The sequence below is a fragment of the Polyodon spathula genome, chromosome 2, assembly GCF_017654505.1.
Source record: "Polyodon spathula isolate WHYD16114869_AA chromosome 2, ASM1765450v1, whole genome shotgun sequence".
Taxonomy (NCBI): domain Eukaryota; kingdom Metazoa; phylum Chordata; class Actinopteri; order Acipenseriformes; family Polyodontidae; genus Polyodon; species Polyodon spathula.
In genome coordinates this window covers 71,336,728-71,361,993 of record NC_054535.1, presented here as the reverse complement: position 1 = coordinate 71,361,993, position 25,266 = coordinate 71,336,728, and the positions used below count along the sequence as shown (strand labels likewise).

At 45.7% G+C, this 25,266-nt stretch overlaps 1 protein-coding gene across 4 annotated transcripts; it reads right to left on the bottom strand.

Moving 5' to 3' along the window:
• Positions 1–202: 202 nt before the first annotated feature.
• Positions 203–18,228, bottom strand: LOC121299929 (leucine zipper putative tumor suppressor 3-like). 4 transcript variants are annotated; one of them, XM_041228201.1, is made up of 7 exons: positions 18,162–18,228; positions 9,462–10,167; positions 6,805–7,344; positions 5,884–6,441; positions 2,543–2,863; positions 1,204–1,434; positions 203–885 (listed from the first exon to the last, which is right to left on the bottom strand). In XM_041228201.1, the coding sequence occupies exons 3-7, from the start codon at positions 7,300–7,302 to the stop codon at positions 289–291; spliced, it is 2,205 nt and encodes a 734-aa protein (XP_041084135.1). In that variant the 5' UTR covers positions 7,303–7,344; positions 9,462–10,167; positions 18,162–18,228; the 3' UTR covers positions 203–288. The 4 variants fall into 4 exon arrangements, with proteins under 4 accessions (XP_041084135.1, XP_041084108.1, XP_041084117.1 ...); XM_041228174.1 differs by having other exon boundaries at positions 17,985–18,226; XM_041228183.1 differs by lacking the exon at positions 9,462–10,167 and having other exon boundaries at positions 17,985–18,226.
• Positions 18,229–25,266: the final 7,038 nt, after the last annotated feature.

Sequence of the window (25,266 nt, the reverse complement as noted above, 5' to 3'; positions counted from 1 at the left end):
TGGGATAGCCTGCAGGTTGTGTGTGTGTGTGTGTGTGTGTGTGTGTGTGTGTGTGTGTAGGAGTGGTTTAGCCTGCATGGTAAGTGTTAGTAGGTGTGTGTCAATGTAATCGATATGTCAGTGTCAGTCAGTGTGTGTGTGCGTATGTCAGTGTGAGTGTCAGTCAATGTGTGCGTGTCAGTTGTGTTTGTGTCAGTTTGTGTGTGCGTGTGTGTGTGTCAATCAGTGTGTGCGTGTGTGTGTGTGCATGCGTGTGTATGTGTTAGTGTCAGTCGGTGTGTCAGTCAGTTATATTTCGGTTGACTCGATCCTCTCAAGGCGGGATGGGCCACCCCAGGGTGGAGTCTTTAGCCTCTTGTCCACTCCAGGGGTGTGTGAAGGAGCAGGGGCAGGATTAGGGTTAGGTATAGGGGCAGGGTTAGGAGCAGGGTTAAGGGCAGGGTTTGGGGCGTTGGCAGACGGGGGCAGTTTGGGGCCGAGCTCGTCCACATGCTGCTCCAGAGCCTGGTTCTTCTGGTACATCTCCACGTAGTTGAGCTGCAGCTGGGCCTGGTACTTGAGCACCTTGTCCTTCTCTCCCTGCCACGTGTGCCTCTCCTCTGCAAAGCTGATGGCCTGCCTCTCCCGCTGCTGCCTCTCCAGTCTCAGCTCTGCCTGCAGCCGGTCTAGTTGCCTCCGGAGCACGTCAGCCTCTGCCTCTGCCTGCCTCTGTGCCTTCACCTCGTCGCTCTGGCAGCTCTGCAGCAGCTGGTCAGACTGGCACTGACGAGGCAGAGCCGGGGGGGTGTGAGGAGCTCTACCGCCCCCTCCCAGTGCCGCAAGAGCCTGCTTCAGCCCCAGAACCTCCGCCTCAAACATTCCCAGCTTGTCTCGCAGCAGGGACACCTGCAACAGGACAGCAGGACACAGCTCACAAAGAGGCATATGTGTGCATCATCATCATTATTCATTCTGTACCTCAATTAGGTTTCCAACTTGATCTTACATATATTCATTTGTATTTCGCAATGTGAGTAATTAGGGATGGTCGTCATTACTGGACGTTTTACTAATCCACTGCACACTCAAACCAACTTTAGGTAAACTGAAGGCCAGTTTAACCATGAGCCTGTTGTTTAGACTTCAGGTGCTGGTGACATTACCTCAGCCAGTGTTTTTTGCAGCTCCCCCTCACACTGCTCCAGAGCGAGCTGGTCACATTACCTCAGCCAGTGTTCTCTGCAGCTCCCCCTCACACCGCTCCAAAGCAAGGCTCTTGCTGCTGTAAGAGTCCTTTAGACCCAGAATGGTCGCCTCGCACTCACGCAGCTGAGCCTTCAACTCCTTCTGCTGCGCACGCAGAGACACCATCTCGCCCAGCTTCTGAGTCACCTCTGCCTGGGAGTCTCGGAGCTGCTGCTTGAGAAGAGAGATCTCTCCAGCCTTTTGACACACCTGAGAGAGAGGGAGAGTGTCAGAGAGGAGAAAAGTATAACAACATGCACATTTTATGAAATGTAATACCTGAATAATAAAGCTGATTAGAAACTGAAAATGGAGAGAGATAGAGAGATGGAAAGAGAGAGAGAGGGTAAGAGATGGAGAGAGAGAGCATGAGGCAGAGTAAGAGAGAGAGCCAGAGAGAGTGGGAGAGTGTGTGAGGGAAAGACAGACAGAAATAAAGAAGGAGAAAGAGAAAATACGAGACAGACATTTGAAAGTGTGTATCATTTTCACATTGGTACAGTATATCTGCAATCAGAAAACAGAAAAGTTGATTGGTTGTCTAGCTGCTCTTTAAATGACTGGAGTTCTATGCCAGGAAAATGAATAGCTGCTTAAAAAGAAATAAAACTTTTTGTCCGTGTTTTATAAAAAGAAAGATCAAATCCAATGTTTCCAGTCACACGATGTAAAAGAACTATAAAACATGCAAAATGGGATTAACTACGACCATGCTCAGTTTAAACACACTCACAAAGAGCAACACATGCCTGCATTAAACATTTCATTTGACAGTGTTAGCAGCTGCTCCTTTCCAAGGATGCTCTAACTGCACCTACAAGGGAGGGGGGTTACAGGGTGGGGACATTATATCACTGTGGGGCAGAATCTCCCCTGCCTGTAAGATTGAAATTGAGACAATCCCCATTCTGTACGGCCTCTTTGATTCCCCTTTCTCACATCTCAATTTCCACTAACAGCACACTTGAAAATTCAGCTGTATATGACTGTGATATCATTAATGTTAGAAATCAGTACTCTTAGTTGTTCCTCATAACTCCTCCCCCACCAGGCATCTTGGTTCATCACTCGCCAACTTTACCTCACCAAGATAATCACTGGGCACGTACAAAGCAATAATAACTTGTCTGGGCAGATGAGCCAATCAAAATGCTCACATGCCATCCACTAATGACTCCTCTATTCAGCAAGGAGTAGCAGGTTGTGAACCATCTTTAAAATCAACCTACTCTTTTTTGCAGTCCATTCTCTTAGTGGTTTACACCTGCCCCCCACAGCCATTCCTCTACGTGGTTCACCCCAGTCCCCCCTTCCTCACCTCCCACTTGGTCTCTTCCAGCTGGGGCAGCATATCTGCCTGCTCTTTCTTGTAGTCTAGGCACTTCCTCTCAAGCGCCTCTCTCTGTGCCAGCAGCGTTGCAAGTTCATCCTGCAGGCGGCGCTTGTCCTGCTGTAGCCTGGCGCTCTGCAGCTGCACTGCCTGCTGGGCGCGTTGGGTCTTGCGCGACACCTGCTGCAGCTTGTTAGCGTAGTTCTGTCGTAGCTCCTCCATCTCGCGCTCCCAGATCCGCTGCTTCTCCTCAAACACCTGCACAATCGCAGCCTCGCTCTGGTCCAGGTTACGACGCATGTGCAGCACCTGAAATTCAGCCATGCACAGTGACAGGGGGCTGGGCTGCACAGTGAGTGGTATTACAGTACAGGGAGCTGCACAATGCACTGGTATTACAGTACAGGGGCTGCACAGTGCACTGGTATTACATTACAGGGGCTGCACAATGCACTGGTATTATAGTACAGGGAAATGCACAGTGCACTGCTATTACAGTACAGGGGAATAAACTGCACAATGCAACGGTATTACAGTACAGGGGCTGCACAATGCACTGGTATTACAGTACAGGGGTTGCACAGTGCACTGGTATTACAGTACAGGGGCTGCACAGTGCACTGGTAGTACATTACAGGGGATGCACAATGCACTGGTATTACAGCACAGGGAGATGCACAGTGCACTGGTATTACAGTACAGGGGCTGCACACTGCGCTGGTATTACAGTACAGGGGCTGCACACTGCGCTGGTATTACAGTACAGAAGCTGCACAGTGCACCGTTATTACAGTACAGGGGCGGCACTGTGCTTGTATTACAGTACAGGGGCTGCACAATGCACTGGTATTACAGTACAGGGGCTGCACAGTGCACTGGTATTACATTACAGGGGCTGCACAATGCACTGGTATTACAGCACAGGGGCTGCACAGTGCACTGGTATTACAGTACAGGGGCTGCACAATGCACTGGTATTACAGTACAGGGGCTGCACACTGCGCTGGTATTACAGTACAGGGGCTGCACAATGCACTGGTATTACAGTACAGGGGCTGCACAGTGCACTGGTATTACAGCACAGGGAGATGCACAGTGCACTGGTATTACAGTACAGGCACTGCACAGTGCACCGGTATTACAATACAGGGGCTGCACTGTGCTTGTATTATAGTACAGGGGCTGCACTGCACTGGTATTACAATACAGGTGCTGCACAGTGCACTGGTATTACAGTACAGGGGCTGCATAGTGCACTGGTATTACATTACAGGGGCTGCACAATGCACTGGTATTATAGTACAGGGAAATGCACAGTGCACTGCTATTACAGTACAGGGGCTGCACAGTGCACTGGTATTACAGTACAGGGGCTGCACACTGCGCTGGTATTACAGTACAGGGGCTGCACACTGTGCTGGTATTACAGTACAGGAGCTGCACAGTGCTTGTATTACTGTACAGGGGCTGCACTGCACTGGTATTACAGTACAGGGGCTGCACAGTGCACTGGTATTACATTACAGGGGCTGCACAATGCACTGGTATTACAGCACAGGGAGATGCACAGTGCACTGGTATTACAGTACAGGGGCTGCACAGTGCACTGGTATTACAGTACAGGGGCTGCACAATGCACTGGTATTACAGTACAGGGGCTGCACAATGCACTGGTATTACAGTACAGGGGCTGCACACTGCGCTGGTATTACAGTACAGGGGCTGCACAGTGCACTGGTATTACAGTACAGGGGCTGCACTGCACTGGTATTACAGTACAGGGGCTGCACAATGCACTGGTATTACAGTACAGGGGCTGCACAGTGCACTGGTATTACATTACAGGGGCTGCACAATGCACTGGTATTATAGTACAGGGAAATGCACTGCGCTGGTATTACAGTACAGGGGCTGCACAATGCACTGGTATTACAGCACAGGGGCTGCACAGTGCACTGGTATTACAGTACAGGGGCTGCACAATGCACTGGTATTACAGTACAGGGGTTGTACACTGCGCTGGTATTACAGTACAGGGGCTGCACAGTGCACTGGTATTACAGCACAGGGAGATGCACACTGCACTGGTATTACAGTACAGGCACTGCACAGTGCACCGGTATTACAGTACAGGGGCTGCACTGTGCTTGTATTATAGTACAGGGGCTGCACTGCACTGGTATTACAATACAGGTGCTGCACAGTGCACTGGTATTACAGTACAGGGGCTGCACAATGCACTGGTATTATAGTACAGGGAAATGCACAGTGCACTGCTATTACAGTACAGGGGAATAAACTGCACAATGCACTGGTATTACAGTACAGGGGCTGCACAATGCACTGGTATTACAGTACAGGGGCTGCACAGTGCACTGGTATTACAGTACAGGGGCTGCACAGTGCTTGTATTACTGTACAGGGGCTGCACAGTGCACTTGTATTACTGTACAGGGGCTGCACTGCACTGGTATTACAGTACAGGGGCTGCACAGTGCACTGGTATTACATTACAGGGGCTGCACAGTGCACTGGTATTACAGTACAGGGGCTGCACACTGCGCTGGTATTAGAGTACAGGGGCTGCACACTGTGCTGGTATTACAGTACAGGAGCTGCACAGTGCTTGTATTACTGTACAGGGGCTGCACTGCACTGGTATTACAGTACAGGGGCTGCACAGTGCACTGGTATTACATTACAGGGGCTGCACAATGCACTGGTATTACAGCACAGGGGCTGCACAGTGCACTGGTATTATAGTACAGGGGCTGCACACTGCGCTGGTATTACAGTACAGGGGCTGCACAATGCACTGGTATTACAGTACAGGGGCTGCACAGTGCACTGGTATTATAGTACAGGGGCTGCACACTGCGCTGGTATTACAGTACAGGGGCTGCACTGCACTGGTATTACAGTACAGGGGCTGCACAGTGCACTGGTATTACATTACAGGGGCTGCACAATGCACTGGTATTACAGCACAGGGAGATGAACAGTGCACTGGTATTACAGTACAGGGGCTAGTGCACTGGTATTACAGTACAGGGGCTGCACAATGCACTGGTATTACAGTACAGGGGCTGCACAATGCACTGGTATTACAGTACAGGGAGATGCACTGCGCTGGTATTACAGTACAGGGGCTGCACACTGCGCTGGTATTACAGTACAGGGGCTGCACAGTGCACTGGTATTACAGTACAGGGGCTGCACAATGCACTGGTATTACAGTACAGGGGCTGCACAATGCACTGGTATTACAGTACAGGGAGATGCACTGTGCTGGTATTACAGTATAGGTAAGGAGTTGGATCCAGACAGACCTCCTGCTCCTTCTCCCACAGGCGATCCTCAAGGTCCTGGATGATGTCGTCGCTGGAGGGGGAGTGCTTGAAGGGCAGTGCCTCGTTCAGGTGGCTGAGCTTGTTGAAGGAGGAGCTGCTCTTCCCCGAGGAGGAGCGGCCGCTGTCCGAGGTGGAGAGGCCGTTGTTGTAGCCACTGATGCCCCCTCCTTTCTCGTAGCCTCCTGTGGTGCCCAGCCGGTTGATATGGCTTGTGGAGGCACTGAGCAGACCCAGGTGGTGTGGCTGGGTGTTCCCACTGCCGGAGCCTGAATAAGTGGGCAGACTGGTCAGGGAGTTCCTGCCAGAGTCCGACAGCCCCATCCCTGCCCTGCCCACCACAGGCCTCTCCCTCCCTCCCCCCATGCCTGGGCTCTCTATGTGCCCGCCTGTGCCAGTGCTGTTACTGCCCACTGGCCCTTTGCGGCCCTCTCCACTGGACCCATTGCTCTGTGGAGGGCACACAAGGTTCTGCATGGAATGGAAACTCTTGGGCACCACCGGCTTGAAGGCAGAGGGCCTGACGAGTGTCTCGTTAGTCTGAAAACAACAAACAAATTATACAAATAAATGAACAAGCTGTGCTGTGCTGCAACACTATAAACAAGGTTTACTGTGATGAGCGTGCTCAACTGTAGAATTAATCTACAGCGAAGGCATAGTGAAAGCAAGGGTCCAGTCGTAAAATCATGTTATAGAATGTTCAACTACAACAGTAATGCACAAACTTAAATCTGATCTGAACATGAAAAAACACCTACAAATCTAAGATCTTTCTACAGCACAATGATAAGCATGCATAAGAAAGAAAGAAGGCAATGAACAGCCACTCAAAGAGTTGATGTAACAGCTTTTGAAGGGAAAGTTGAATGTGGCAGACAGACAGAATGGACAGTGCTCTACCTGCTCCAGTTTCCCGGAGACGGGCAGTATCTTGGGTGGGTGCTCCAGTTTGCTGTTGACGGTGGTGTTCGCTGAAATGGTTGGCGGTTGCTGGCTGTGGTCGGTGTTGGGGAGATCCCGGTACTGTACGGGGGGCAGGTTGCCGGTGCTGCTGTTCCTCTCGTTGTTGGTGGTAACATTTCCACATAGATCCACTTTAACCCTTCGCTCTCCACTGCGTCGCTGCTCGCTGTTGATGTAAAGCGAATTGGAGACCAGCATCTTCTCTGAGCTGTAGGTCCTCTCCTCCCCAGAGTAGCGCCGCTGGAACTCCCGCGTCGAGAAGCCATTACTGCGCACACCCCCGCTGCTCTGCTGGGTCCTAGTGCCCACACTTTTCATGGCAAACTCTTGCTGGCCTGCCACTCCGCTGCCAACACTACCCATGCTGCACTGCGGCAGGAAGCGCTCCTGGCTCTGGAAGTCACTCAGTGCCGACAGGGCGCCCAGCTTCGCCATGGCAACAACTGGGGGTCAAAGGCCAGGCACTGGGCGGAGACACTGCAGGGAAAAAAAGAGACAAAAGGCATTGTTATTGTCAAATCCCCTTCTATGCCCTCTCCATCACAGTCCACAGCAATTTTGAATTAATGAATACATATCACAATGGTATGTTAATCACCACTCTATTTCTATCATTTATAATTATTTATTATAAATATGAAAAAAAGAACATGTAATCAACATAAATGTATCTCATGAATTTAAGGTGAACATTTCCCAAGATATATCCTTTATTTGTGACTAGACCACACTGCCTTCCAGTCCCTCAGTTCTTAATAACTACACCGCACTGCCTCCCTCTGTCACTCAGCTCTAACCACTACACCACACTGCCTCCCTCCTAGTCCCTCAGCTCTAAACACTACACCACACTGACTCTCTCCTAATCACTCAGCTCTAACCATTATACCACACTGTCTCCCTCCTAGTCTCTCAGCTCTAAACACTACACCAAACTGCCTCCCTCTCAGTCCCTCAGCTCTAACAACTTCACCACACTGCACCCCAGTCCATCAGCTTTAACCACTAGACCACAATCCCTCCCAGTCCCTCAGCTCAACTATAAGATGATCTCAGTTCACTGCTCTTTGAGCAGAGTGACGTCAGTGATTTGCATACAGTAAAATGATGTGAAGAAGCAGAGATCCTGTTGGACTGGGTGTTGGAGATCAACATTACAGAGTTAGCAGATACATGGATGTATTGTTCTCTCAATGAGATGAACCTGACAGCTACTGTATAGACAGCATACTCAAGAATTAACCATTACTATAGTGCCGGTTTCATTATTTTGCTCTCCAGCACAGTCATTACCCTGTACCTTAATAATAATGAGCACTAGTCTAAACAGTCCATTCTCAGATTTCCAGTGCTGTCATTACCCTTCATGCATGTACTACAATTCAATTATTAAAGAAAATAAACTGCAAAATGCACGTGTCACGATTAACAAATACCCAAGAACAAGAACAAATGCTCCTGTGTGTTATTACACCATCCACACTCATGTAAATAACTCATGTAAATAACTTGTAAGCAGGTATTCAAGTCAATGTCTGAATTTGTTTGTTGGTTTTTTGTTAAATATGTTTATTTAAAGCATATGTAAAGAGGGAGGCACATTGTGGAGCAACGCTTTGTTTAAAGCATTTCTGGTCATTGGTAGCCATGAAGATGTAAAGAAATAAAACAAAATGATCAGTAATATATAGCAACAGTACTATTAGAAACATCTGCAACATGCACTACATATATTTGTAAATGTGTCTGCCCCTATCATGACTGATTCACTACCCTGCCGGATGCACATTGTAATAAGTGCTTCAGTACCTTCCTGCTTCAGGAATTGACGTATCCGAGACTTCTTTAAAACACAGAAACGAGCGACAGCTGTACAAGCCCTGCTGCTGAGAATAGATGCAGAGTGATGGCCTGCTTCACACAGGCCCCTGCTTCCCTCTTTCATGACAAGAGAGGCTGCTCTATACTGAACACCAAACTGGCTTTAAACAAAAGTGTAGGAGGGGTTTGACAGGCCCCTCCCTACTGCCTAGGGAAGTATCTTCTCACAACAACTACTGACAAAATCCTGCATCAGTGAACCCACTCTCAATCAAGATCAGTGCTATACTGTATAATAGTGACTGCCCGCTTGCTCTTGTCTAGTGAGGTGACAGAATTGCTCAGCTACAGCAGCTGCTTGCCCACTATCTTTGCCTAAGAGGGTTACTCTTCACAATTACTGGGAAGGCAGACTAATGCAATATGATAGTGTCGATATTACCAATATACAAGCACAATGATACAGCTGAAGTCTAATATTCGTATCTAGGGGTTCATTCCTCGTGTTATAGCGTTCTCTTTTCTCCAAAAGTTTAAAAAAAATAAAATACTACATTTTAATGTTGTATATATTTTTAAAAATATTTTTTTGAGCCAATGCACATAATTTTTTTTTATATTTAAGCCAATACACAGCGACAAAAAGCGAGTTCATTAAACAAAAGGATGCAGCACAAACACTAAGAAACAGCAGCAAGCAGAGAAACAATACAGCAGGAGTGAGTGGGGCGTGAAGAGAGAGGCAGTCAGCTGGAGAGCTGGAGGGGGGTTACCTGTGCAGGTGAGACAGGCAGGCGCTGGCTTCAAGTCTTCATCACTCGTAGCTCTGAGACTCCACACAAACAAAATCACCTAAAGGAGGAAGAGACTGAGAGATCTGCTGAGCACTTCTTCTTCTCTCACTGTCAATGAAACAGACTCCCATCAGTGTCTTTCTGTTCTTGAAACAAGCTGGCAATCCAAGTATATTTAAAGACGTATGGACATACAGTCTCTGTACTGAGGATGTTTACAAAATGCAGCGCTGCCCCCTGGGCCGGTGTGAAACCAAGGGTGACTATCTGGGAGTGTGAAAATTGAAACTAATACATAATAAGCAAGTTAGTGTTAGTCTTTCTCTGTGTCCTGTGGCCGTCCGCCCGTCTGTCCCTCAGGTGTGCTCAGAACATTCGTGAGTGTCTCATAATCCTTCTCCAGGGTAGTCATTCTTCTCAAGCTACATAGATACAGCAGCAGATAAGCGCACACTGCACTTCCACTCTCCGCGTCACTTCTGAGGTTCAGAAACGTTGTGTAGCTCTCAAGTTAACCTCACAGAAACTCTAGGCTTTGGTGTTGTCCTGCATGCGTGTTGTTGTTTTTGTTTGCTGTACCAGTGCTCTGTTTCACCTGTTTGTATTTTTGGTTTCTTTCTTGCTTCAGCCTCAGGTAATGTGCAGTATCTGTGATCAGATCAGTCTGCGAAGGTTTTCAAATTGCCTGTCACAAAGACAAAGACCACGCCTGTTCAGGTATTGCTGTTTATAAGTCTTCCCTCTCCTTGCTCTCTTTCTGTTCACAAAGTTAAACAGATCACCCTCTCTTGTACTTTCCCCTGCAAGTTCTGTTCCAAAGTCCAGGCTGTCTCTCTCTCTTTCTGCTCCCCCTCTGTTACACGATTCACCTGCAGATACGACTGCCTAGAGTACAGTAACTAATCCCTGCTTGCTAATCCGATTGGCTTGCTGTTCTCCATCTGACCCAGCCTTTATTAACCCTTCACAGGCCAGCAAGAGGATCACTGTACCATGCAGTAAAAGACATACAAAGGCTTTTCCAAGAGGGGTCTACAAGTATGTGCAGGGAGGGAGTAATGTGTCAAACTGTACATAGGGTAGGAGTGCTAAGTGCAAATTAGGTCAATGTGGTCTAGTGTTCAGAGCTGAAGGGCAGGGAGGGAGGCTGTGTGGTCTAGTGATTAGAGCTCAAGGACTGGAAGAACAGTTTCCATCGAAGGGTTAAAAGTGGAGGTCTAGACACACTTTTTTATTAACTGTTGCAATAAGAGATTAAAACAGGTCTTGACAGCAGTGTTTAAACACCAGAAAATGATAACACGCTGACATCTCAAGACGCAGTGTCCTTTTTAACTAATCTAAAGAAAATATGTAAATGTATCTGAAGAAGGGGCGTGTTTAGAGACTAAACAAATCACCCCCCCAATTCACCAACACAGAGCAGAGGGGGGCTGTTAAGGGAACAGCAGATCCCTCCACCTCCCCTATTCACCAGCATACATGATAACATTAGCTAGTCATGACTGGAGTAAAAATTGTTCCTGAGAGAAACTAAAGAGAAAGAAGGAGCCTTGCTGTGTCACAGAAGCAGTGTGTGCATGTGTGAGGTGTGTGGGCTGCATGGAGGCTCCTCTCAATGGATCACACTCTGAGAACCATAATTAGGGGGTTGAGCCCAGCACAGTGAGCAATGTGTAAATATTATCCTTGAGACAGTGTGTAACTCTCAATTATTCGATTAAGGGAAGAATACAGGGATTTTAATTAGAGAGATGGTAGCTGGGTGGAAAGGATACATGCTTCCCTACAAAACCCAGAACTGCACAGATTTATAGGATACCTCACTAGTTTTCCTGCTGTGAAATTACCGGAAAATAATTGTTCTTTTATTTCCTTTTCCAAACACACATCACACTGCTCTCATCCAGTAAAGATACCTGAACCATGTTGTTGCTGTGCTTAATAAACCTGTTCTTTAGAACTAACAAGAGTAGGAATAGATGCTCTGCACTTAACATTTTAATCTAAAGCACAAGCATATTAAACACTGTATAGCAATGGCACTTGGACTACAGTTTTAATGACATCCCAGATTGAATTTGTTATTTTAATGCTGCATTGTAGCTACTATTAGTTTTGGTGTGTTGCACAAGTTTTATGAAAAAGCGCAAAATTTGTACAAAAAATAATAAAACCAAGCCAATTGTGAGACCAATACAATCTTCTTGAGCCCAATGCAGTTTTGGTACAGAAACAATATCACAGGTTTACTGGTTCTATCAGTATCTTTGTTTTTACTCATTAACCTGGACCCTATCATGTTGATGCCAGTTTCTGTTGAAATATAAAGGAGGCAGGGCTTTTTATAAATGTGGCTTTTGTTTGTACTAACAAAATAACTCCAGTAACCCCTATCTAACATATATTGCTATAATTTTGTTAGTCTCAGATTTTCCTATGTGAAAAACACAAGCATTATGATTTTTTTTTTTTTTTTTTTTTTTTTTGTATTTGTTTGAATGTGACACATATTTAACACTCTGTGCTTCCAGGCAACTTCCTAAAGTCACACCTAAGTCTACTGAAAACAGTTTTAGGAAAATTTGTGATTGGTACTCAAATGCAAACCAACATCGGAGTTTGAGTTCTTTTAAACAAAATTAATTAAAAGAAAAGAATTCTGGAGGAATATGTATTTTTTAAAAAAAGCCCTCAGGAAGAGTCATTGTCTAAAAAAGCAATGAGTTCAGACCTGTTTTTTTCTACAAGTATTCAATGGCTATGTCGCTGTACAATGTGTATCACTGATTTTGTACAGTACAGCTGCTCAGGTTCATTGTATTATTATATCTCAGGGCTGGTTCAGCAGGTCAATTAACATTACGCAACAATGTGTTTTTGCTCTCATAATGAGGCAGTAGACATGAAAGGTGCAATACAAATGTAGTCTTCTTGTTGTTTCTGAGAACAAGAGATCAAGCATGTGGAGTAGTTGCAATGGCATCTGGGAGTCAGACTTGCATACAGAAAAAACACTCCAACTCTTTTTTTTTTTTTTTTTTAGATTTAAGCTTCTCTTCACCACTTCCTCCCAGGAAGAAATATAACATGAAACATTCCCTGAACATTTTGAAGTTTTGCCAGGCACCAACAGCAAAGTGGTGGTGGTGGTCCTGGAGAGCGTGCAATTCGCTTTATCAGGCAAGCTGCATTGAACAGGGCCCTGCGATTTCACTTAACATGGGACCGACTCATTTCTAGGTCAATCTCTACACCCTTCTCTCCCTGCTCAACCCCAGAGATCCTCTCCTAAACCAGCCCCACATGCACTGGCTGGGAGGACGCTGCTCTTCAAGTTCAATAAGCAGTGCAGCAGCCAAGCCAGGCCAGGCAAAGCCATTGTGCTGGTTCATACCAGGGAACAGTTTAATGATTAACAGACTCTTAAGTGCCTTGATGTGACTGACTGGGAATCTCTGTAATCACTTTTGATACAACCAGCTTTATTAGAGGATATGCACACAAGGGCTCTGCGATTAACACAAAAACAGCTCGACAGCGAGACAAGCGGAACTAGCGAGGCAGGCTATGGAGTCCCAATACACCAGCTGCTAGTGTGGCTTTCACTTTTCACTGCATTGCCTTCAAGCTAGTTCCAGAAAAGCAGGTTCTGAAGCAAGCAACACATTCAACGTGTATTGTGCTTCTGAAAGGGTTATACTGTAGAGGCGCCGCGCCCAAGGGGCTTTGTTCCCTACACTCCATTTAAATTTGTAAAAATGAAAGTTGCTCAGAGAACTTCTAATGAAGGACATGGGGATCCTGCTTCTCTTGTGTGTCTGAGGTTGTCCCGGGGGGCTTGTACACACTGCTCTCACAATAACAGCGAGCTGCATAAAAGCGTCTGGACCCATCTCTGGTTACAATGACAGACAGAAGAGTGTAATGGAATGAGCCCAGCACAGGGGGCTAGCAAAATTTTCAAAGGAGACAGAAATTCAGGACTTTTAGACTAAGACAAAGTAAATCATCTGTGTCAAATTCACTTTTAACAGCACAGTGGAATGAAATGTTTACTCTTGCACAACCATGCTTATTGAGAAGAGCCAATTCAAATATGCACTCATGTTAATGGCCATACTGAGCTTGATTATATGCACAAGGACAGCAAAGCATTACACAATACTGCCACACAATCACATGTAAAAAAAAAAAAAAAAAAAAGATATGATCAACACTATAGATCTGCTATGTCTGTTCACTTTCACTCAACTACTGCACTTTATACACTATGACCCAGAGTCAAAGGAAATCTTGTAAGAAACATCGTGCTAAGGGGGACTCCTCCTGTTATTTTCCACACCATGTACTTTGATCACATAACTGGGAGAGCACCTCTGAAATCAATCTCAGGCAATAGCATGATCCATTTTCATTTCAGGTAACAGTAGGACTGGTGCAACTTCCATATAACATGCACACACTACAACATGCACACAAATAGACGAGTTGCACTGTAGCATTACTGCACTGGCAAGTCTGCACGCCCTCCTTGCATATTTTCCCATTCTATAGGATCATGCATCCAGATCACCTTATAAAAATAACTGCAGGACTTAGTCTCACTACATTAAAGGGAACATCTCAAGGTGCTTTACAGTAAACAGTAAATTCAGTAACTTTATCCATTTTCCATTTTGAAATGTTAAAGGGGTAATAATAATCTTGGCTTCACAGCATTCTCACTTGCCCATTTACCTTGACATAATGCTATAAAGTTCACTTCCTGTGTTCCATGCTCCCTACTGCAGCAGTACATTTACTTGGAAGGTAATGGGGAGAGTACCTCCACCAAACCTGTGGTGTTGTGGTAAAGTGAAAAGAAGGGCTGGAAAGAAAAGATGAACAGAAAAACAGAAAGGGTGCACTTGGCACAATTACTTGTATTTAGGGGAAGGAAGGCGTGGCGTTTGCACAGAGACTGGGACACTGATCTCGGGGCTGCAGTCCAACTGGCAGAGAAGAGCCATCGCAGGTGAAAGAGGAAGCATTGTTTACAGAGTTCAGTATCACTCACTGTGACATAGCAGGCAGGAGGAGAGAGGGACAGAGAGAGAGGGAGAGAGCCATTGCAGAAGAAAGAGGAAGCATTGTTCACAGAGTTCTCAGTTTCACTCACTGTCACAGAGCAGAGAGCACAGAGGGAGGAAGAGAGGGGGGGATATGCCATGCAAAGCTGTGAGAGGAAAGGACTACAAGTTTCCAGGTTCATGCTTGTACAATGAGCCCTTATTCATTAATTTACATGTCAATATGTTAAATCACTCTTAATGTGCCTTACACTCCTATCCACTGATCTTAAATGATACTTTTAAACTCTGTCTTCTCAGTTTGCTGGTTCCCCAAGTGCCACCCCACATCCCAGTGAAAGTACAGTCAGGTGCCTGGTTTCTGATAATTCTTGTTGTTTTGTTCTGTCAGAACCAGGCTGCCCCACCCTCTTGTACTCACTGTAACAGGGCATTTCTGTACTTCCTTTAACTCAGGCATATCCAGTGCAAAGCATGACAGTTCTTATATTCTTATAAGCAGTCGTTTCACAGGATTGCACTTCATGCAAAAGGATGCCCATAAAAACTCTGCCTCTATAAATCTTAGACACTCAAACTAAAACTAACTCCTTCCCATTGTTAACCTCCCTTGTATTCCAAAAAAAAAGTGTTTCTCTTAGTCTCAAAATAGCCAACAGATTTCTAGAGGGTTCTGAAAGGTACCTGTGAACCTTCTCCTCTATCTCGTTATCACTCTGCAGAAACATCCCGGCAAGAAATCGGATTGAGAGGCAATTAGAGGCTCTGGAACTCTCACTTCACACATCCAGACACTGGCTGTGAGAGAGAGAGGCAGAGCGAGGCAGGGAGAGAGCCTGAGCAAGCTGGAGAGACAGAATGAATATATCCCAGATCCTCAGCCACATTCTCACTGCAATGCTGAAATACTCATTACAATTGAGATGACTGAGAAATTATGTTTACAGGCTCTGGGTGGTTTTTGGTATTGTGTTCCAACGTTCCATATTCTCATTCCTCCCTTCTTGAACTCCAACAGAAATGAGCCAAGAAGTATTTTCACCGGCAGCTGTCACTGATCACAGCCGCAAATATCCAGACAAAAAGAGACCATTATAAATGGACTGGAAAAAGCTATTTCGACAAGTTTTCTCACAGGTAGATAAGGTTATTTCTTTTGACACTCGTGAGCCACAAGGTTGGTACTTAACTCTTTCACTCTGTAGCATGAAGCAGATTAGCAGAATGATGTAGCACTCCCTTTTTAGGCCAGCTCTCACTTCAGCCAGTTGTGAAGAAATATTTACTGTTAACTGTTTCATAATAAATCCATGAGACTTGCAAGTTCAATTAAAGTCCCCTTTTATTTGTAGGTGGTGATCACAAAGCACAAGACGATCTCAATGCAACTTCGCACAAAGTCAGAGCGATCCAAATTTCTCAATACAACTCTTCAAATATGACAGTCAGAGAGCAAACAAAAAGTAAGTAACACGTACTCTGCAGTGTGATACTGTAATACGTACTCCGCAGTTTGACACTGTATTGGACCGCTCACTACTGTCCTTTTCACTGACTCCCACAGCCTGATATTAAGCCTTGTACTCTAACCGTTACTTGGGTGGAGATATGAAAATTAGCCTCCTGTCAAATATCAACTCTTAAAGGGATTGGCTATGCATTAGGCAGTGGTTCATTACACAATGCAGTGGTTCAGAGTCTCTACCACTGTTTCTGAATATGGTAGTATGTTTTATCCCCACTTTTTAACTATACATTTTAACCCTACTTGTTGTGACTTCAAACAAGTATCCCAAGAGACTGAGCTGCATCGATACACAGCTAGGCACAGGGAGGTTTGCCTCTGAACCCAGCATTAACCACCCAGCTGCCCTTTTATTTTGGTAATTTCCATGTCAAACACTGACTTGTTTTGGCGCATTTTTCATTCTTAGCCCTCAAGAAAGCAATTTGGACAGTTTTCAAAACAATATTTGCCTTATTTTCAAAAATACATAGTTCTTTTATGAAAAATGGAAATATATTATTTCAGTAGAACTTAAAAAGGTGTTGAATGAAACACAGCTTATCTATGCTGCAGCAAAGATGTGTAGTGGGCACTGCAACCACTCTGTGTTTGAACCAATTCCCAAATCATATGCTTTTATCACTTTTTATCAAAGGAATGTAAGAGCGATCTGTGATCAGACCTAAAGAGAGTGCTATATGCCATTGCAGATTTCATTCTGGATGACGTTCCCATACTAAAAAACGAGAAGGAAGGTTTTTAAATGTAGCCTGGGTCCCTGTACTGACTGCTTTAACTTGATTACAGCTCAGTGGATTCCTCCTGTACGAATACACTGAAAACAAAATAACCACACCCTGCTGAAAGTAAATCCCACAGCATGGTAGGCTGGAGAACAAGGGACTCTCTGCCTTCTCCTCACATATACTTCAGTGGTAACACAGATGAATTCCAGTGAAACAGCTGTTATTGGTAATTTATTGTGGATATTTTGAATACTGTGATATTCCGATATACTGCATCTGCTCTTGAATTTAAAGTCATTCTCTTCAGGTCTTGCATCGGTGCACACCTACCCCACCAGCTCAACCAGTAGCTTGCAGCATGACTGTACATGTGCACACAAACACCATGACATCATCGTTACCAGATCTGCACTGGGTTTCACCTTCTGCTAAACCTGACAGCTGCACAGAGGGGGAGAGGCACACAAACAATGAGCTCTCAGGAGCTCTGAACCAGGTACTGCACACAATTCTCCTTCCCTACCAGAAACTGCAGACGGGTTGTTTGCCTGTTTGTTTGCAGTACTGCCTGGGTGATGTCTAATATTTTCCAAACACAGGTTTAGTATGAGCCTAGCCTAGTGTAGTGTAAGAGGCCAAGCCTTTTCACCCCACAAAATATAATATGCACAGAATAACCGTCACATCACATCCAGAGGGTTTAAGGTTAAAGTCATGATTTAATAATAATAATAATAATAATAATAATAATAATAATAATATAACCCTAATCCTAATTGAACTACATACTATTATTTATGTATAATATACAGCGTTATACTAAACGCATCGTTTCTGATACTGACGTATGTGGCTTCATTGTGTAAGCATACAGTCATATAAGCAAACATGTATCTCTTAATTTAAAATATGAAGAGATGACACAATCATCATATTCCATATGTTGTTTTGCAAATTACGAATACTGCTTTTAAAATCTACACCACGTCCGTGCTATTTTAACAGACAGCATTATCATGAGTAGTCGTTTTACTAAGACATTTTTGATCGTTAAGAATCGTGCATGCACATTGCACCCGAGTCCTCTGCACAATACTGTTTTATAATAAAGAACAATCGCGATGCTAACCATCATAATTAATCATTTAGCCCGCAGCATCCCCACAGCAGCACTTACTGTTTGCAGAGGCACAAGCGGTGCTCTGTGTGTGTGCGTGTCTGCCGCAGCTGAGACCACTCTCCCCAGTCTCCAGCCCAGGATTTATCAGTCCTGTCCGGGGCAACACGGCTTCTAGAATTAATTTCAGGGATCCGGTTGGGTGTCTTGTTATTTGATTTTGGCGTTAATGCTTACCAGCAGAATATTGTAAATACACCCCGTCTCATTCACCTATGTGACCGAGCGAGCGCGCATAATCATCACACAACACCATGACATCTTCACTAGCGAGCGATCAGCTGTGACACACGCCCACCTCCGCCCCGCCCCTCCCATCTCCTCCCCTCGCACGCAACCACAAGCAGCGTCCTTTAAACACAATCATAATTCTTAAACAGGACTAAATATGCATTCCTTCCTTATTCTAGAACAGAACTAACTACAAATTCCTTCCATATTCTAGAACAGGTCTACAGATACATGCCTTCCATATTCTAAAACAGAAGGCACTTTGTCTCAAAACTCTTGAACAAGCCTACAGACATTGCACTTCAAGGTCTCTTACATGCCTACAGAGAAAGCTCTCTGTAGAACATTTATAGACACATTCCTTTCACATTGTAGAACAGAGCAAAATACATATTCTTCCCACCTTCCAGGCACTAGAACACCTTCTAGAACTTTTCCAGTATGATGGAAGATCACAATACAGGAAGACTTATTAACCATGGCTTTGTATGATTTCCAGGCAGGTCAGCTGTAATAGATTTTCATTTTCAATGACCATCAGATCCTATGTTTATGCAGTTCAGACTGCACTTAGGAAATGGTTCAACAAGGATTTTCTGAGCCAGCACTCTTGCTGTGCTCTGGAATGCTGGAATACACTATAGAAAACATAGAGAATATAAACCATACAACCCCCTCCCTCCATCTATACAGAATATAGACCATACAACCCCCTCCCTCCATCTATACAGAATATAGACCATACAACCCCCTCCCTCCATCTATACAGAATATAAACCATACAACCCCCTCCCTCCATCTATACAGAATATAAACTATCCAACTCCCCTCCATCTATAAAGAATATAAATAATACAACCTCCTCCCTCCATCTCTACAGAATATAAACCACACAACCCCTCCCTCCACCTCTACAGAATATAAACCATACAACCCCCTCCCTCCATCTATACAGAATATAAACCGACTATATAAACCGACTGAGAATGGCAGATAAATGGAGCTTGTCACAATTCTGCTATATTTTCCACTGTGGTTGTCAACTCAAACAGGGTTTGTCTTCACAAGAAGAAGGCATGGAACACACAGCTCTGTATCAGCCTGATGAAAGCATAATCACCCTTAAGAAAATGTTGTGAAAGAACTACAGAGAGATGAGATTAGAATAGCATACTTAAACACATATACACACATAGCACAACACCCAAGCAAACAACTTGTTGTATACATATAACAAACACTCCCTCACTCCCAATGCAGGTAGGGACACTGCTGCTCCCTCACTCCCAGTGTAGACAGGGACACTGTGCTGCTCCCTCACTCCCAGTGCAGACATGGACACTGTGCTGCTCCCTCACTCCCTCACTCCCAGTGCAGACAGGGACACTGTGCTGCTCCCTCACTCCCAGTGCAGACAGGGACACTGTGCTGCCCCCTCACTCCCTCACTCCCAGTGCAGACAGGGACACTGTGCTGCTCCCTCACTCCCAGTGCAGACAGGGACACTGTGCTGCTCCCTCACTCCCAGTGCAGACATGGACACTATGCTGTTCCCTCACTCCCTCACTCCCAGTGCAGACAGGGACACTGTGCTGCTCCCTCACTCCCAGTGCAGACAGGGACACTGTGCTGCCCCCTCACTCCCTCACTTCCAGTGCAGACAGGGACACTGTGCTGCTCCCTCACTCCCAGTGCAGACAGGGACACTGTGCTGCTCTCTCACTTCCAGTGCAGACAGGGACACTGTGCTGCTCCCTCACTCTCTCACTCCCAGTGCAGACAGGGACACTGTGCTGCTCCCTCACTCCCTCTCTCTCAGTGCAGACAGGGACACTGTGCTGCTCCCTCACTTCCTCACTCCTAGTGCAGACAGAGACACTGTGCTGCTCCCTCACTCCCAGTGCAGACAGGGACACTGTGCTGCTCCCTCACTCCCTCACTCCCAGTGCAGACAGAGACACTGTGCTGCTCCCTCACTCCCAGTGCAGACAGGGACACTGTGCTGCTCTCTCACTCCCAGTGCAGACAGGGACACTGTGCTGCTCTCTCACTCCCAGTGCAGACAGGGACACTGTGCTGCTCCCTCACTTCCTCACTCCTAGTGCAGACAGAGACACTGTGCTGCTCCCTCACTTCCTCACTCCAGACAGAGACACTGTGCTGCTCCCTCACTCCCAGTGCAGACAGGGACACTGTGCTGCCCCCTCACTCCCTCACTTCCAGTGCAGACAGGGACACTGTGCTGCTCCTTCACTCCCAGTGCAGACAGGGACACTGTGCTGCTCTCTCACTCCCAGTGCAGACAGGGACACTGTGCTGCTCTCTCACTCCCAGTGCAGACAGGGACACTGTGCTGCTCCCTCACTCCCTCACTCCCAGTGCAGACAGGGACACTGTGCTGCTCCCTCACTCCCTCTCTCTCAGTGCAGACAGGGACACTGTGCTGCTCCCTCACTTCCTCACTCCTAGTGCAGACAGGGACACTGTGCTGCTCCCTCACTCCTTCACTCTCAGTGTAGACAGGGACACCTGCTCCCTCACTCCCTCACTCCCAGTGCAGACAGGGACACTGCTGCTCCCTCACTCTCAGTGCAGACAGGAATACTGTGCTGCTCCCTTGCTCCCTCACTCCCTGTGCAGACAGGAACACTATGCTGCTCTCTCACTCCAAGTGTAGACAGAGACACTGTGCTGCTCTCAGTGTGTTTTATAGTTGGTGGATACATACTCTCATAAATTTATTTTCCATCGTGTAAGTAGCCAATCAGGACAATTACATGTGTCGTGAGATGAATGTATTGTTACACCCCTAGGATTACATGATTTCCTATTCATTCTCAATGCCTCTTTGAAAGGCAAGGTATTGATTATGTTACAGGCTTATTTGCACTGGAGGTGTTCAAGCTTTCCTTTCAGTGTGAGATTGCTGAGGGTCCTTCCAGTTATAGACAAGCACTTGCAGTGAAGCAGCCTCCTTCCCTCCCTCTCGCTCACATACATGCACACTGTACAGAGCAGCAGAAAAAGAAGCAATGGCTGAATGTCAGCTGAAGGAGAGAAAGAAAAAAATATTGTGCTTCACATTGCTAAGAAGTGCTAATCCCTAAATCTCTCCATATCTCTCCCTCTCCCCATCTCGTCATCACTCTTACTGTACCTCCCTCCTTGTAAGTACCAAACAGAGTGATATAACTGTCGTGTACTCACCGATCCTCCTCTCCTCCTCTCCCCTTGGGAAGTGCCAGTGTGTCAAGCTGTGTTCCTGCTCACCCAGCCCTGTGGGGAATCTGACGCACACACAGCCCTGAATCCCCAGCACAGCGCGGCAGCCCTGATGCTGCTGCTACGGAGATGACAGTGCTCACAACACTCGCTGTTAACTCTTACAGTGCTGTGGTTAGAGCTGAGGGACTGGGAGAGAGGAAGTGTGGTCCAGTGGTTAGAGCTGAGGGACTGGGAGAGAGGAAGTGTGGTCTAGTGGTTAGAGCTGAGGGACTGGGAGAGAGGACAGTCTACTGGTTAGAGTTGAGGGACTGGGAGGCAGGCAGTGTGGTGTAGCTGTTAGAGCTGAGGAGCTGTGAGGCAGCATGGTCTACTGGTTAGAGTTGGGGGACTGGGAGGCAGCCAGTTTGGTCTAGTAGTTAGAGCTGAGAGATTGGGAGGCAGCCAGTGTGGTCTAACGGTGTGAGTGGAGGGACTGGGAGGCAGTGCTCTGGTGATTAGAGCTGAGAGACTGGGAGCCAGACAGTGTGGTCTAGTGGTTTGATAGGAGTGACTGGGAGGCAGGTAGTGTGATCTAGTGATTTGAGCTGAGAGACTGGGAGGCAGAGTAGTCTGGTGGTTAGAGCTGAATGTGTCAGTGTGCTTTCTGTCTGCAAGTTATAATGTGTTTCTCTATGTGTGTGTGTGGGAGGGGGGTGGGGTGGAATGTGACACAAATCAAAAGAAAATGCAAAGACTGAGACAAATACCTGATCCAGTCATTTTACCTCTATCTCTTTTTTTTACACAGCCATGTAAACACCCCCCTCTATCTTTCTAGCAAGCAGTGAGATTACAGCAAGACACACACACACAGCCTTTAGCCCTCTCACTCTCTCCATTCATATATTCACTGGTGACATCAACAATATGTTCAAGGTTACTGTAGCAACGGTTTTCATCGAATCAGAGCCCACGTAGAGGTCAGCTGACTGTGCTCTCTGCAGTCCCTGGCTCCAGTGAGAATCAAGGGAGATACTGCTCAAGCTGCTCTGCTGATGGTATGTATCCTATATATAGAGGAGGCCATTTGAAAACTGCACGTCAAAGTACAGAGACATTGGAAATATGCATTAGAAGTTTCAGCAGGGCTGTTAATCAAAGCAATCCCAATCAATGATTTTTATTGCCTCTTATTAGCTTTATTAACATTATTAATTGACTAATATTTACTGGAGTGAGTTTAAACTACAACAGTAATTAGGTACAAGGAGGCAGCAGCAACAAGGACTGGTAAAACATTGTTAGCATTCCTCTAACAGGGTCTATAACCAAAACAGCGGTGTGTTACTCTTCTATTCTATTGTTATTTAATCTACCTTTCCCAAGAAGCACTATAATCAGATATCAAGGCGTGATTCTCCAAATGAGATTTGTGAGTCCATTAAAATGCATTGTCATTTCTTTTAAGAGTGAAATTGCTAAAACTGAAAAGATTACCAAATGCTGACACAGGTTTATGTAGTGGCGTGTTCGGTGCATGTCCTTCTATGTCTGCGAGGTTTATTGAATATTTATTGAATACTGTCTCAACGCTGAACACAAACAACAAACGCAGCTCACTTTCAAAACATTTTTACTTTAACAATATCATTATTACATTAGAATGATTTCAAAGGAAGGCACCAGAGATGTTTGAACAGTGTAATAAGAGTGGTCACTTCTAGGAACAATAACAGCGCTCTGTGCTTTCAGAGAATTGAAACTCTCCTTCCCACCCAGGCCTGTAAGACGGAGCATGGGCAATGACAGATGAACTGCCACAGTTCTGGGGGTCAGATAAAAAAGGAACACCAACACAAGAAGCAACTATAATAAAGAATGCTCTGTAATTCTTTGGAAACCTTGAAAACTAGGAGTACATGTGTAGTCCCGCTGTTTGTCCTCTGTACCATGTCGGAGGATGATAAAACTAGAACAAAAACAAGGCATCATGGGAGCACAACGTTAGGGGAGTGGCATATGTGATCGAACAGCTTCTAAACATGAAGGAAAATGGATGTGATGGATATGGACAGTGGTTCAAATAATAAGGCAGTGGAATGGTTCTTTTCTGCTGGACAACACCGGTTATGGGACTTGAATCACAGAAAGCACCCGAGTACCAAATATTAAGATTATAAATCAAAGTGTACTGCCTCTATAACCAAGAAACCAGCTATATGAGACCAGAGGTCAATGTCACTAACACAGAATGCTGATTTGTATGCCCCGTTAATATGAAGCCACCACTTTAGAGGTGTCTGAAATAAGCATGAAGTCAAAATGGTTTTGAAACCAGTCACATGACCACAATATGGCAGCCATTTTAAGTTGCAGGTCAAAGTGAATGTTCCATATCACTGAAATCATGAAGTGGGCACCTGAAGCGGTTCACAATGAGACCTTGCAGAGGTCTGGGCTGTAACGCCACATTCTAAAGGTTACAAGTCTATGGAACAGTTTCCTCGATGATATGAAAACCTTACAGAAAGGATGGAAAGTGCCCTTTCATGTGATTGACCCAGCGGGCAGTGCTTTCTGTACCGACTGGTAGGACTGGTGGAAGAAGGGGATCCTGTGACTGCTGCAGCTCCACCAGTCCTGCCACACAGAGGAGGGTCCAGATTGAGAGACAAATTTAAAGCAGGTGCAAATTTAAGAATACATTATTTGGAAATGTTATTGTATAAAACTAGTAAAGAAACAATTTGACTAGTAGTTCCCACATTTTATACTGGTAATACAGGGTAAAAAGTCAAAAACACAAAGAGAATCTGCCCAGTGAAAAGACAATGAAAAATACAGCTGCATTAGAGCATAGATCAGTGGAAGTGAAGAACTGGAGGGTTTGTAGCTGTAGTGGAATCTCTCCCAAAATTCTGAGCAGCCCCTCTACACTCACTCGGTTTCCATACAGTTCACTCTGCATCAAAAGTGCTTTTCAAGCTGATTCAGCAGTTCTTGGTAAAAGAGGGTTGATCTGGTTCCAGTTCCTAGAGTAATCCAGACCAGAACCCTTCAGTGATGCCTCCGACCATTTCCAACCAAAAAAAGCAACTCTGACGAGGGGTCCAAAAAGGGACCGCTCAGCAATCTGCTCCGAACAGGAACACTACACTGCTGGGAATGTCAAGACATATATCGAGCATTCATTCAAAGCATTTATTAAGAAAGCTGCCCTGTGACTCCATTTAACACCACAAATGGCACAGGACATTGCCCTGCATTCAATTTGTTCTGTCTGGGACAAGGCATTTCACCTAACCTTCAAAAACTGAATTAGAATCAAAGTGGAGCGACCGAGACTCTCATCTCGAAACTCTTCTGAACTTTGTTTCTGCATTTGTAATGAGTGTGACGCTTCTCAGGCTAGGTTTCCACTGTCCAGTGTTCTGAGCTGTTCCAGTGGATAGCGGGATGGTCCAGCATACATCCATACGGCTCACAAGAGGTGAGGACAGGTCAGACAGGGGCAGCAAAGCATTATCCCACACTGTCCCTGCCCAACAGCCTCCCATAGAGCAGCTTGGTTCTGGACAGATAACTGCAGTTAGGCAGAGAAGTGAGAGGCCAGCTTAAAGAGCAAATAGTGGGGTTCCGAAAAATACAGCGTTCCTCGTCCCCACGTGCTGCTACAACAGATTAAATAATGTACCTGTCACTTCTTTTCATTGGTAACACCCTGCCAACTTTTTACACTTTTAAGCTCTTTTCAAAATGTCCGCTCCAGTACACTGGAGTTTTGAGATCTGTCCTCTAAATCACTGCAGGGAAAAAAAATATATAACAAGTGCTCTGGCTTTTCTGT

Coding starts and splice junctions, on each gene's coding strand:
- LOC121299929 (XM_041228201.1), bottom strand. CDS start 7,302: ATGGCGAAGCTGGGCGCCCTGTCGGCACTGAGTGACTTCCAGAGCCAG. Junction 2,864..5,883: donor TGTGGGAGAAGGAGCAGGAG/GTCTGTCTGGAT, acceptor GCTGAATTTCAG/GTGCTGCACATGCGTCGTAA. Junction 1,435..2,542: donor TGGAAGAGACCAAGTGGGAG/GTGAGGAAGGGG, acceptor CCTCTCTCTCAG/GTGTGTCAAAAGGCTGGAGA.